This window comes from Rhododendron vialii, chromosome 5a, assembly GCF_030253575.1.
Source record: "Rhododendron vialii isolate Sample 1 chromosome 5a, ASM3025357v1".
Classification (NCBI taxonomy): Eukaryota; Viridiplantae; Streptophyta; class Magnoliopsida; order Ericales; family Ericaceae; genus Rhododendron; species Rhododendron vialii.
In genome coordinates, this window is record NC_080561.1 from 9,674,573 (window position 1) to 9,689,320 (window position 14,748).

At 35.8% G+C, this 14,748-nt stretch overlaps 1 protein-coding gene across 1 annotated transcript; it reads right to left on the reverse strand.

Moving 5' to 3' along the window:
• Nucleotides 1–1,075: 1,075 nt before the first annotated feature.
• LOC131325687 (uncharacterized) lies at nucleotides 1,076–6,150 on the reverse strand. The gene is made up of 7 exons (XM_058358083.1): nucleotides 5,971–6,150; nucleotides 5,684–5,849; nucleotides 4,543–4,601; nucleotides 3,391–3,509; nucleotides 2,522–2,759; nucleotides 1,887–2,010; nucleotides 1,076–1,429 (listed from the first exon to the last, which is right to left on the reverse strand). The coding sequence occupies exons 1-7, from the start codon at nucleotides 6,028–6,030 to the stop codon at nucleotides 1,350–1,352; spliced, it is 846 nt and encodes a 281-aa protein (XP_058214066.1). The 5' UTR covers nucleotides 6,031–6,150; the 3' UTR covers nucleotides 1,076–1,349.
• Nucleotides 6,151–14,748: the final 8,598 nt, after the last annotated feature.

The following is a 14,748-nucleotide window of genomic DNA, read 5'->3' on the forward strand; positions in this document are numbered from 1 at the left end:
TCTTTTGATTTTGGTAATTATTGAGTCAATAAGAGATTCACCGAGATTCAGCTTCTTGTTTTGCTGATTCCTTTTCGATCTTAGTTTTTTAGTATAAAATAAGTTGTATGGTGACATTAAAATGGAGTTGTTTATTAATTAATGAAAAATTGAGAATTTTCTCATTATCATGTGTTCAAAGAGGGAGTACATCTAGTTCACACATATTTGTGTTTATATTTCAAAGAGAGAATCTTTAACATAAGCAAGTTCGTGATCTCTTCTTGCAAATAGTTTCGTAAAAGGAGGCTGCGTTGCATCAGGTTTTGGCACGACTTAGGGGTGTGTCTAATGAGTTACTACGAAGATATTTTGATTCACAAGAGACATGGTAAATGGGTGATCTCATCTCACATAAGTATGGATGCGGTGCATGTACACAAAGAGAAGCTCATATTGAAAATGGGTTATATCATGAGGATGACATGGATCAAGGAAATGTAGCCACATGCCTATTTCGGAGCTGCATAATAAATACTTCTATAGTTCTATGTTTTATTCATTTAGTTGTCTTGTGTCTTGTCGTCCAACTTGAGGACAAGTTTTTTTTTAAAAGGGGTGTATGATGCAATAGGATTTAAGAGTATTGTTATCTTTTTAGCGTCTATAGTATGTATAGATTTTGAGTCTATAAATAGGTGTCTTGTGCCCTCATCAGTTAGTTTTTTTGATGAATTGATAAAAGAATATAGAGAGCTTTTGCTCCTTATATCCCATTTTAGAATTTATCTCTCTTATGAATATATCCCTTGATTTGGTTTGCATCAGCTGCATCTGCAGGCATGTTTCGGTGCTTAATCGATGAGCACATGTGAGAAGGGGTCAGCCATGGCCAGAAATAGTCTAGTTGGGACTTTAATCTGGTTGTTGAAAATACAAATAAGATAAGTAGATGTGCAAGTGTAGTGTACATGTGAGGGCAAAAAGAAAGCAGAGTCGGAGAGAGTGACGTGAAGGGAGCAACCCCGGCGCAAGCCAGACGGTTGACATAGCCTGATACCATAAAATCAGATCGCAAAAACATCAAGTACGTTAATAGCGTCAAAATCGACTTTCATTTGTCACATAAAAATCTCCATAGCTACGAACCGAACGAAACTACAAGGTACGATACGAAATTATTTTCCAGGTTTATACTTGAAAAAAATTGACTGGTTCTTTTTTGCCAATTCCATGAAAACAGCTACATTGGAATTACTACCAGTGGTCAAGCACAAAAGCCGCATGCACGTAAAGTAAAGAACAAAATTACTTCCATAGAAGAGTAAGAAATACATCAAAGCTGAGTTGCTTCCCTCCTGAAGTCCAAACTAAAAGAGAGACATATCTGGGGGAGGTCCATACACGGTCTGCCATGAAAATGGGACAATCCATTTGCCGCCGGCATTACCTGAACAAAGCAATTACCAGAATTAATGTGATTCAAAAAGGAAGGCTGGAATTACTCTAGGGTTAACATTGGAAAGAAAAACAGTTAGAGATGGAAGTAAGATTCTGGATGACAATTCAACTTTCCGTGGACACGGTGTATGAGATTCTACGTTTGTTCACAGGATTATGTATCGTACAAATAGGAAGGGGACGAGGAAGAAAAAAATGAACCGCAAACATTTCCAAGTTTGAATATGTGCAAAGAATTCAATGATTTATACGTCGACAAGTAAACAACCTTCTGTCCCGGGATACACGGTATTGCTAGTTGGCAGGAGGGAAATTCATGTTCGCCCATCTAACTTCATTTCACCAATTATTGGTTTTTCCCTTTCCTTCTGTTGTTGTTTTTGAGTTTGTCTGTGTTTTCACCCAAAAAAAAAGAAAGAGAGGCAGTAGTAAGAGTTCAAACATACCATGAAAATTATTAGGGTCTATATCCAAAAGTCTGCATGCAGCATCAGCAAGTTGAAAGGCCTCTGATATATTGTCCCCTTCCGAGCAATAGCATAATAAGCAAGTGACCTTCAATCCTTTGGCCTAAGTCAAATTACCCCGAAATATTTCGTAAGCCAAAAATAAAATTGGTCCACAAATTACAGCATTAACAATAATTTACAAACTTTAAAACAAACCATTATTTTAAAGACAGAAGAAGCTAGAACAAAGAATTTAAAAGAATGACAGATAATATAATCAATGACATAGTTTGGAAACAGGACAGCTGCAGTAGCAATAGTGGTAATGAGTCTAATGACAAAGTAGTAACAAATTGAAGTCATCTCACAACACTTAGTATTACAAACTACGACTCAACTAGTTCAACCAAATATCAATCTGCAGAAAGTCATACTAATACATAACTTTTTCTCTGGAAATCAAGACTAAAGAATTTTGGCGGGAAGCAAAAATACCTACACATGAGAATGACGTAAGTTCCAAAATACATGCACAAATAGAACTTTTTAACAAATTTAACCAAAACAAGCACCAGATAACTGGACATCAGAAATTTTCACGGTTGAATGCAGTGAAATTTCAAGGATACTACCTTGAAACAAGAAAACATTGCGGCAAAAGGTAAACTTGGACAGTAATCTTCTTCCCCCAGTTCATCTTCTGAAGGCATATCATCATCCAGTTCGGCATTTCCTTCAGCTAAGGTGCTAAGATACTTCCACATCCTCTGAGCAGGGTTATACTCCTGAAGTCTTTTCCACCCAAGTCTCTCACAGTCAACATCTGTTCCATTCACACTGGCACTAGAAAGGTAATATATCTGCAAACCACTGAAAACAAAATCACCAAGTAATCAAATAAATGCTGTCAATGGCCTAACAAAGGACCAAGCTGGTTAGTAGGCTCTCACACAGACAAAAAGCTTGAAAATATGATCAAACAATCATCTCTGCAGATTATTGGCATGTCTTATGAGTTTCAGTTTTTTATGTCATTCAGAAGCATGCATTTCAACAAACAATTTCTATCTAAATCAGTTCCCCCTAATAAAGAAAATTTGAGGTCAAGCGTGAAAGGAGAAAGGAGGGAGCCAAAAGGTAAGAAGAAGAAGGGAGAGAGAGAATTGCATATGTTAAAGTTTGTCATAAGGTCAATCTGGCGTAAACATAAAAGCTAAAGTGGCACACGTAGAGTTTTGCACCCAGTTTTTACTTTTCCCTTCTCATTCATCTCCATAAGAATTCACTTATTCCATCGATAACAGGGCCATGACCAGCAGAATACATCCATAGGAGCCTAACGACCCAACCAGAGCTAGTTCAAGTTAAATAATGACCTAAAAAGGTCATTCACTGAGAGGTTCCTAGAGTGCTTAGTCGTCCGGGGAGCATGATTGAACAATGATGCATGACTGAAGCTCGGGAAATGAAATATCAAAGTAAACATTGTTATTCTCAATACCTTGACATGTCAATTGTTTGCCAACGTCCAAAATCTAAGCTAGAAAGCAGGACGATGTGCTTCTTTCCGCTAGCAGCGGCAAAATCAGCCACATTCTTTGCAAATTCAATCATCATTCCCTGTTAAGTAGCCACTTAGAACTTTATAGACATTGTAAAGACCTGAAAACACCATCTTGTAAAAGATGGAAACAAACACAAACATGAAAAGGACGCATAACAGGGTGACCATATCTACACCACCATGCAGAAATAGGAAACACAATCACAAAGTAAATCATATGTGTGTTATTGTCTCAGGTGGTTTCCAAGCTAAATAATATGTATATCTATATCAAGATTGTACACATGCACACATTACAAACTGTAAATCAGTTTGGCGCCCTAAATATGGATGATGGTATGATACTGATTGAAGAAACTTATAGTTATCAGGGAAAAATAAATTTTGATTGATGAAACCACTACAAAAATAGGTGCACCCTAAAACCAACTTTCACTCCTCTTTTTCATTTGAGGTCAGCTACAAAGGCTTCCCAAGAATGACCATAATCAGTTCAGTGCACAAGAATATATCACCATGATATGATGGCAACATTTCAGTGCAAAACATCCACAACCACAACTGCGACAAAAAACAAACAAATCAAAATCCAAAGAGTACTTTTTCTTTTTTCCGAGGACTAGATCATTAATACAAATACAATCCTTCGCGAATTTTCTTTCCATATCGGCTGTAATTCACTAATGACATCCACTGAGCATTTAACTTTCATGGGACTAAGAGAAGATTTGATGACCGGTGCTCTATATGTACTAGAGTACAGGAGAGAGGCAATCAAAGAACAGAGTGTAGAGAGAATTTCTTCGATCATATGAAAATGCTAAAACTTATACACCAATCACCAATGCAACTGCAACGATGGTTGAACAACATCCAACAATCTAGCCGCACAAGATGTTCAAGTTCCATCCAGTTCCACTACCATTCTTGTTAAATTTCAGATGCTTCAAATTTTATCAATATTCATATTAGTTTCAGATTATACAATTTCTTTTAACAAGATTTTACCATCTTGACATGCTTTCTTCACAATTAGCAGAACAACGAAAGAACCATAATCATGGAGAACATGGGATTTAAAATTGTTACCTTCACAACTGGGGATCTCTGCTGGATAAGAATCAGCGAATTAGAAGTTGAATCATAAGCTGAAAATGAAAAGCAAAAAATTAACGCCATGCCTTAAAAAAGATACCGACAACAAAGGAAAGTCCATGCAGCCACTAGAAAATTTCACTATAGCTGATCAGAACAAGAATAGGCACGGTGTATTACTTTTCAACCATCTGAGAACTGCAACTTAAACACTTATTATTACTCTAGAGTATGTGATGTGATTATAGAATCAACAAGCACAGCGCTACTTACTTGAAACCAACAAAGAATACCCATAAAAAACATGTGTAATTCCCACACACTACTGGTATACAAAAGTCATTCCATAGTAGAATTACCATTGACCTGATTTCCTGAATGTCAATTCCATTAGCAATTTATACATTCCATCATTTTTAAGCAAACCAAATATCAGGATCAGCATTACAAAGGAATGATGCCCATTCCCGTGTTATTGCAGTGAACCAAACATTGCCTAAGTGATGCATAGCAACCTCTTTGATCCATTGTTTCATTTAATATGCACATATAGGTGTGTCTTTAGGCAACCTAAGTGTGTCAGCGACTATGAATTCCTCCACAGGCAACCTCTTCCAATACATAAATAAAGACACACTATAATACATTTCAATAGATGCATACTAGCATTGGACCCGTTCGATGCACATGACAGTAGAAAAAAAAGTTCACATTGACGTTTATTTTCGTTCCCCGTGCATGGAACGAGGTGTCAAACGGCCGTGCCGGCCCATTTAGCTTCATGCCAACCGTGCTTCGGGTCGTGCCTTTTTTACTCGTGATGTGTTTTGTTATGCCCACGTCGACCCATTTAGTTTCGTCGGAAAAAAAAAAAAAATTTGTGTAACAACTAACAACTTAGTATTTGTTGTGCCGTGCCCGTGCCCTTTCGCGCATGACTAGAACCATGTCGGACCGTGCCCCGCCCACTTACATGTCGTGCCAGTCTAAGACCACACCGTGCCCGTGCCCGGCCCCTCAAACCGTGTCCGTGACCTACCGGTGCCAGCCCAGTCCGTTTGACACCTCTAGGCACAATGCTAGTCAAGAAGGAAGAGAGAGCAATTATATGTAGGAATACAAGATAGAAATCGACCTTCAAGAGGGAGAGCAAGGTCGCCCTGAGGAGAGGGCAAGTAAGCGTCATTCCCAACGCAGGGAAGAAGGTTCGGATCATCCAAGTAACCGATTCTCTCTGCTCCCGTCGACGACACCAACAGATCCACCGCTAGCTGTCCCACGTTCCCAATCGATAAACCTGGCTATAATAATAACACACGAAATCAACTACTAGTAGTAATTATAAAAACCCTAGAAGCTACTTTTCGTAATCAAATGCAAAGGCGCAAAACATGAAAGCCCTGACGAGTGACGAGAACGAACCAGAATCAAGGTGGAGCATTCTTCGTGAAGGCTTTTGCCTTCTTCGACTACGAATTCCATTTACGCGAATTGAAAAACGGTGATGTTTTTCTGAAAACGAAAACGATGATGGATGTGTTCGACTTGACTTGAAGAGCAAGAACGATTATGCTCCTTGCTATGTGCTCAGGTCTTCCTTTTCTTGATTTTTTTCCAAAAAGGGTAATTTCACTCTCACCCCGTGCCATAATGACAAATTCATCCGTAAATGGATTATTCTAATATCCGCACAAATGGATAGTATAATAGGTAAAAAAGTGTATCAGTATTTGAAAATGGTATATTGATATTTGTGAAAGTGTATTAACATCTGTGAAATATGCATTGATATCCGAACTTGTTTGAAATTATATGTATATTATCCTCCTTCGAGTAGGCGGAGATTAGCAAAACCGATGATAAATTACTAGGAAAATGATTTTCACACTCCTCTTTTAGTCATTCATACTCATTTTTTAAATTTTTTTTCACATAAATTTACATTATTGTCCTTGGATGTATGAGACAATATTGTAAATTTATGTGGAAAAAAAAGAAAGTGTAGGTGGCCAAAAAAGTATAAACATTTTCTGATTTTAATGTTATTTTATCGACACCCTATGAGTAATAATTCGACCAAATATGTCATAAAATTAGTCATAAGTGTCTTATATTAACAAATTCACCTTCATTCACAGAATGAAAAAAAAATGTCACCTGTCCAAAAAGTAAATTTGTTGTTTTCGAAAAAAAAAATAGCTTTTTTGCTAGTAAAAATAACTAATTATTTAAAATTTACCCTTATTATCAAAATAGCTCTTTCGATAGGTAAAAAGACCATTTTGTTTTGAAATAAGTGAGAATTGATAGTTTATTATTTTGTATCATCAGAAAAATTAAATTCTTAGATACAAGTCATTTTTAGCTCAATTCATCACGTGTTTTGGGTAGATAATTTATCGATTGGGGGTGTCGGTAAAATGAACATACAAACTACGGAAGATTTATTGTTATTTCTCATGTATTAGAGAATTTTCGTCATTAAGGAAAACCTGTAAAATTTGCCTAAAAAAAATCGTCACTCTCTTCATTCACATGCGCACCTTACCTTACACAATATTGAAGCCCTTAACATAAACTCTAGTGTTTGTGCTTCAAAAGCCCTGATGTTGTGTAAGGTCCAACTTATAGGAAAAAGGCCTGAAATAGGCCCAACACATATTGGTAGAGTGGCTAAGCCCATTCCAAGAGAGTGTAAGTTGGACATGAAAAATCTTGTACTTGGCAAGTCCCAAGTTAGTTTGTGTGTGTAAATTTAATACTCCATCCGTCCCAATTTAAGTGTCCTCTACGAAAAATTGTGCTATTTAAGAATTCAAAAATTTTTGGTCTAAACTTCCAAAATTAACCTTAAAAATTGTGAAGTTGATTATATGTTTTGAAACCACTTATATCTTTTAATATGGATATCAAAAAATATGTAATATGGATCTTATTTGATAGATCTCAATTAATTTTACTACAAAAAGTTTTCAAAATCATGAAAAATATAATAAATTGAAAAATATTTTCAATCTTAAAATGAAACAAATATAAAAAACTGTCAAATTAATTAGGAAGGAAATGTTACTTTTTAGGGGTAAAATTAGAAGTTTGGCATATTTTGATGGTTGTTTTTAGAAAGTGGACACTTATCTTGGGACATCCCAAAATAGAGATGTAGACACTTAAATTGGGACGAAGGAAGTATATAGATTGGTCAACAAAAGTAAGCGATTGCCAAGCATAGGATTTTTTATGTCAATCCCTCCTATGTCACAATTATGTAGTGTTTTACGGAGGCGGTGCTTTAGGAGTGCTGAATAATCAGTCTATATAGTGATGCTATGTTGTGTACCGAAAAAAAATTAGTAAAAGGTCTTGCTCAATGAATAGATTTTCAAATTTTGGAAGACGAGATATGTAGATAGGATTTTTCCCACTTTTTCGCCACATGAAAAGGCCTGGAATAGGCCCAAAAGCACATTTGTAGAGCCCATTCTAAAGCCCAATAAGTCTGTTGACACAGACTTGTTGTACACAGACCCCGCACAGATTTTTATGCGAGGTCCACTACGGGTCTCACACAAATAATCCGAGTCGTTTATTAAATGTAAAATATTTTTTCAATGGCCCCCGCAAAAAATTAGCTCAATCCGATACTTATAGGTACTTGATCCAATCGTTTAACATTTCATTAATCTGAAAATCAAATGAAAAGTTTAATGATTGGATCGAACATCTATAGGTATCAGATTAAGCTGATTTTTTGCAGAAGCCTTTGAAAAAATGTTTTACATTTAATGAACGGATTGAATTATTTGTGTGAGACCCGTAGTGAACCCTACACAAAAATCTGTGCAAAATCTGTTACCTATTTATCTGTGTGTATAGCACAGTTCTTCTAAGCCACTGTTAGTAGGACATGAAAAACTTTTTGCTTAATTTCTCCATAAGATAAACATAAATTGTCACTACACAATCATATTATTCTCTATACGGAAAGGAAATGGAAAAAAGAAAAATTATCCCTAACCACTGCCCAATGGATGGAGGATACAAACAGTAAGCGTTAAACCACAATCTGCTAAGACTAAATGCGCACCGAACAACTGAATCTCAAACTAGGCAAGCAATGACGATGTGTCTACTTGATGAAACGAAAGCGCCTTCACGATCGTATTAGCAGAAAACAACTAGATCTACATCGAGGATGTTTAAAAAGCATTACTATCCCCATGAAACTCGATCGACTATCTGGCGGATTCAACTCAAAATAGAGCATATGCCCGAAGGAGATCGCACTCTCCAAATCAAAGCAGTTTTCCGTATGTCAAGCACTCTATACGGAGGGATTAGATCTTCGGCAAGATTTGAACGACGTAAGTACTCTTTGAGCATATCCCATAAATCTGCCACATGCTGGTTTCCCATTTCCCTGCTTGTCTAATTCTTCAGATTTGCAAATCTAATATTGTGCACTGATTAATTTAAAATTAATCTTGTCCCCCTAATCGTGGATTAACAACCGCCGTTACGTAATTTAGACTAATATATTTATGTCTAACACATCAGTAATACTACGTACTAATTGTTTAGGTGGAGGGGACCGTGTGTGTTCAACCATGCATCAAGATCTATCAGACATGTCTAAGGTCAAAGAACAAATGCAGGCCCGTCTGGGGAGGCGAAAAAGGCTTGCGCCTCGGTTTCCAACCTACTTTAAAAATTAAGGGCCTCATATGTTACGATAATTTTTTTTTTGACAATATAGGAGATATCCCCATACGCAATCGGGATAAGACTCATTGACCTAGCAAGGGCCAGCCATAGAAAATAAGCACTCAAGAAGTTAGAAGCAGCTAGGAGGGGGATCACTGACGCGCACGCTCATGAAGCTACCTACATGGACTTTCACATTCCAATTGGTTAGCCTACCCCCGATAATCCAACTCAGACTTCTAGGATGGGAGCAAACCCCCTGGCCAGTGGAGACAACCCTCGTTGGGTATAGGATGTTGTACTAGGTATCAGGGACGGAACCGGGATTTTTTCAACGTGGAGGCCGAACTATGAACAATAACTTTTGAATTTTCAAAATTCGGGAATCTAATATTTTATTTGGTTTGGGTTTTGAGGAGATTTTTTGGTTAATGAGGGGAGAGAGATAAAAAGAAAAATGAGAGAAATAATTGAAGGAAAAACTGATTGGAGAGTGCTTAGAGAGAGAGGTTAGATTTTGGGACCCAAAACATAGTCTAAAGCATTTAAATGTTTAAATAACACCCAATACAAAAAAAAAAAAAAAACAATATGTAGAGTCACTACTATAATAAACGATAATGATCACAGTTATTAATTGTGATCGTATGTCTTTAATCACGGTTTTAAAATCGTGGTCTTTCTGGGTGTGATCGTAAGCCATTTACTTTAGATCATGGTAATAAACCGTGATGGAAAATTCAAAATGATCACACTTATTAAGTGTGATCGTATGTCTTCAATCACAATCCTAAACACATGATCTTTTCAGGTGAGATCGGATCACGGTTATAAACCATGATTGAAAAGTTCAAAATGATCAGATCTTTTCCTGCTAGACCATCTTTGTCTTGCCATTGTCGAGTTTCAAACCCACACACCATTGGTTGATCTCCCAAGCACATATTACTAAGCTTGCCAAGAACTTCTGTTACATTAAGAAAATAAAAATATTTATACTTACTTCCTAAAGTGAGAAACTTTTCTAAAAAATACGATTTTTTTTTAAATAATGGCAAACCAATTTATTTTATTTTAAGATAAGTATAAAAGAACGCTGCATTCTTGTTTCGAAAATTTGAATGGCTGTATTCCACGCCCTCCTATTATGACTTTTTTGTTTTGTTTTTTGTAAGTCTCCTATAGTATGATTTTTCTTATTAGCTTTCCTTCTCTCGCTTTCATTGCTCTCCACTTGTACATTTAAATAGTATTTTTTGGTATTTAGTATGTAGTGTGTGTGGTTCAAGTAACACCCAAAAAAACACCCCAAATCTCAATCTCATAGTTTCCGATCAAATTTTTATGATCTCAATCATTCAATGTGTGCAGAATGTGATTTTAAGGGTGGCTGCAAGAAATTAGCAAAAAAAATGACCTGGAAATGCTTGATTTGAGCAGTTTTTATTTAAACCGTTCAATAAAAAACTGTTAGAAACTGTTCGGATCAAGCACTTTCTGGTTTTTTTTTTTGCTGATTTCTCGCGATTACCCTTAAAATCATGTTTTAATCATATTGAGCGGCTCGGATCATCAAATTTTGATCGGGAACTAAGAGGTATTTTTTTAGGTATTTTTTTGGGTGTCTCCGAACCGCCCCGATATATATATACATACACTTAAACATCCAAGTTCCAACACTATGTGTCCATCCTTAAACATGTATCTCCATCTACTTAGTTAATTTCTAGCATACACAAAAAGAATTTCTACCATCTAAACACATAATTCAATATCTAAAGTTAAGTTTTAATTAACGTAAACTCCCAATTTTTGACAAGTGTAAGTTGTGTCCTATCATCCAAATATCCCAACCAGATGGGGACACATGTAAGTTTCCCCAAGAAACTTAAAAGGTGAGTAAAACAAAACATATAGGTTCACAGTTTTATATCTCTTAGACTAGTTGTTTAAAAAAATTAAGAACTTCAAAGTATCTAAAATTTAGGCTTTAATCTTTTATTTCGCTACAAGAGTCAGTCTTAATTTTATTATGCCACAAGAATGAGATCATTTTTGGACTTTAGTATTTTATCTTGCCGCAAGAGTCGGTCTTTTATTACGCTGCAAGAGTGAGGTATTTTTTAAGCTTCAGTCTTTTATATTGCCACAAGAGCGAAGTCTTTTATTTTGCTTTTTTCACGTGTCAGTATTTTATCACGCTACAAGAGTGAGATCTTTTTTAGGCTTCGGTCGTTTATCTCGCCAAAAGAGCGAGGTCTTTTATATTGCTCATTCCGCATGTCAATCTTTATCACACCTCAAGAGTGAGGTCTTTTTAAGGTTTCAGTCTTTTATCTTACCACAAGAGCGAGATCTTTTATCTACAATCACAGTTTTTAAAGAAATGAGATAAAATATATTAAGCACCACTTTTTATCTCAGCTTTTGACTTAAATTGAAATTACAAGTTTAGCTTACAATTTTTTATCACACTTTTACTAAAACCATGATTTTTGTGAACCTTCTTGGTGTGACCTTTATCTATTATTGTAGTAGTGTGGCTCTTAACAAAAAAAATAAGTATTCTTAATATTTTAAAAACAAATGGAGTGGAGTGCAGGTGGTGCATCCCTTATACTCCCATGCAAATAGGAAGAGTGCGATTTCCGAAAGAACCCATCCCTCTCCCCAAGTTCTCAATGATAGATTAGATCAGGTTTAACGAATAACAAGAATTTTTTTTTAAAATATATATATTTTTGAAAAATATTTTTTTTACAAAAAATACCCAAAACTACGCGGGGGCCGTGACCCCATAAGCCCTCACATAGTTCCGTCTCTACTACGTATAAAAAAGATAAGCTCATTATTAATGAACCCAGGCAAAAAAGAGTGATATATACATAAGTGATACTTTTGCGTTCTTGTAATGATCACAACTTTCAAAAATTTAGTCTTCATAATTATATATATGTTTTTTTATTTATTTTGAGATTGATTTGCTGTTCATTTTATTTTCTAGTAAAAGTACGTAAGGGAATCCGACCTTCAAGTTTGCATCGGGCCCCTAAAATATCAGGGACTGCTTTGGACAAATATGCACAACTAAAACAGGATTTTTGCCATTTGTTTAAGGAGAGGTTAGAGCATCTTCAATCTTGATCTATTTTAAGATCTAAATTCAAATTTTGGGTAAAAACTACAAAAAATTTTCTTCAATCCTTGACCTAAATCTTTTTCCAAAAATTCTTTTCCATTTTGGGTTTTACCCCTTTCTTTTTCCAAATCTGGGATATTTGGGACAACCCAAACTCTTTACCCATTTTTTCCAATGGATATTTTGTATGTGTATGAGAGAGAGAGAGAGGGGAGGATGCTCCATTGTTGGCTGAAGCTGGGCACCAATTGTTGCCGAAACTATTGAGAGAGAGATATATATTGGACAAGTGTGGAGGTTTGGGATGGATGGTATCGTTTAAAGAGGGGAGAGAGGCAAGTGAGGAAGACGAAGAAAATGTAGAAACTAGAAAGAGTAAGTGGTGGTGTACGTGAGCAGCAGAAGCAGTAGAGAGAGAGATACGCAGAAGAAGAAAAAGAAGAAGAAGACCGGACATCAATTTGATTGCTCTTTCTTTTTACCATTTTGCCATTAAGAATTAAAAATATACTATATTTGGGTGAAATTTTGGTTTGATAATTGGAAATGTGCCTATTCAAAATAGATTTTTACCCAAAATTTGACTCAAATTTAAAAGAAAAAATGGATGAAAATTAGAGATGCTCTTAAGCGATAAACTACTTGGTCTTGTGCAGTTCCATCACAAGTTTAGTAAACGCCCATTTAATTAATCCGTAGTCGGTATAAGTGACACATAATGCCATTTTATTTCTAGAAAATTACAATAGGCCATGCACCAAGTGTTGCGTACCAATGACAAACACCTAATTGAAGCACATGCTTAATTAGTTAATTAGATCAAAAGGTGATTAGTTTAATTTGTGTCCCATTTTAAGTGACATATTAACTTTTTCTTGATCATCACAAAAATAGAAAACCCCAAGGCTGCAAAAATATCCACAGTGAAATATATATATAGTACCCCTATATATTCAGTGGTCATAGTCGACTATTTTATTTTGGGATGTCATATTCCAAAATATTTTTTCCTTCTTAAAAAGTATTAAAAAAAAGTGCTTATATTTTCTAAGCTAATCCTCATATATGATTAAAAATAATTTACAACTGAAGAAAATAAAGGTAATATTATATACATCTAAAAGAAAACATGCAATTATCGTATGCCACCTCTCACGTATTTGTGGGGCCCACATATATAATTGTGAGGCGTATGCATTATGAAAGAAGGGGGTTCACACATATATGAGAGAGTGTGGTTGTAGGTGTCAGTTGTGGTTAGTGGGTATGTATCTATCATTTTTCTAACAATGATGATAAAAATAGTCTTGAAGTAGTAAAATCAAACCAAAACAAATTCGTAAGTACTCAGGCCCCGTTCCGCTAGGGGCTATATATTGTGAGAGAATGACCAGTCTCGTAGAGCGGGAAATAAGCACTTAAAAGAGAATAAGAAGAACCTTAACAAAACAAAACCCCTAATTTTTGATGAAACTGGACCAATTCGAACCGCGTATTTCTTAAAACAAAGAGTTGCATATGATATAATTTGGTTTGCTATCCATGCTTACCAATATAGAATTACGTACTATTTGAAATCAAACATGACCAAACCCTTCCCATACGTGGTCTGAATACACAGAACCCAAGTTAGCTAATGACTTTTTGCCCGAATGAGCTAATTTTAATTAAAATACTCAAGAGATGAGATCCTCTTATAGTATACTTAATCAAACACGTACTGATATTTTTGTTATGTTGTTGTGCAACACGTACTGTTCCTTACGTAGTGGCAGCAATTACGTAATATGGGCTATGAAAGACCTAGTGTACATGTGTTAGATCCTTAATTCAGGAAGAGGATCCCGTCCAGTCTGGGGTTCCAACTAGTCCGGTCAAGTTTTGGACCATCTCCGGGTCCACAACACTAATCGGAACTGTTCACTTTTTAGAGCTCGTTGAATTATTGATTACGCCAGAAATCACGTTTATCGAATATAGTTTGATATGATATCGAAATGCATTGATCTTTAGATAATTGTGTCAAATGAATTGCAATCCAGTATTGCATGCTTGTTTTGTGTCAAATGAGTTGCAATCCAGTGTTGCACACTTGTTTTCTTACAAACTTAATGCATTTCGAAGTCATATCAAACCATATCTGATAAACATGATTTTTGGCGTGGTCAATGTTCTTGACGAGCTCTAAAAAGTGAATGATTTCAATTATTATTGTAGGCCCGGAAAAGACCCACAAATTGTCCAAACTGGACCGGACTAGTTGGAAGAAACTAGAGGGGATACGACTCCTTTAATTCATGCAATCTCATATAAATTCCAAGAGAGGAATTATTAATGAGATATTAAGATAATGTAAAGTA

What these genes read in the sequence shown, in the direction of transcription:
- LOC131325687 (XM_058358083.1), bottom strand. Translation starts at nt 6,030, where the DNA reads ATGGAATTCGTAGTCGAAGAAGGCAAAAGCCTTCACGAAGAATGCTCC. An exon ending in AGAGATCCCCAGTTGTGAAG is followed by an intron (nt 3,510 to 4,542) that starts GTAACAATTTTA and finishes GCTACTTAACAG; the next exon opens with GGAATGATGATTGAATTTGC. An exon ending in AGACCCTAATAATTTTCATG is followed by an intron (nt 1,430 to 1,886) that starts GTATGTTTGAAC and finishes TGCTTTGTTCAG; the next exon opens with GTAATGCCGGCGGCAAATGG.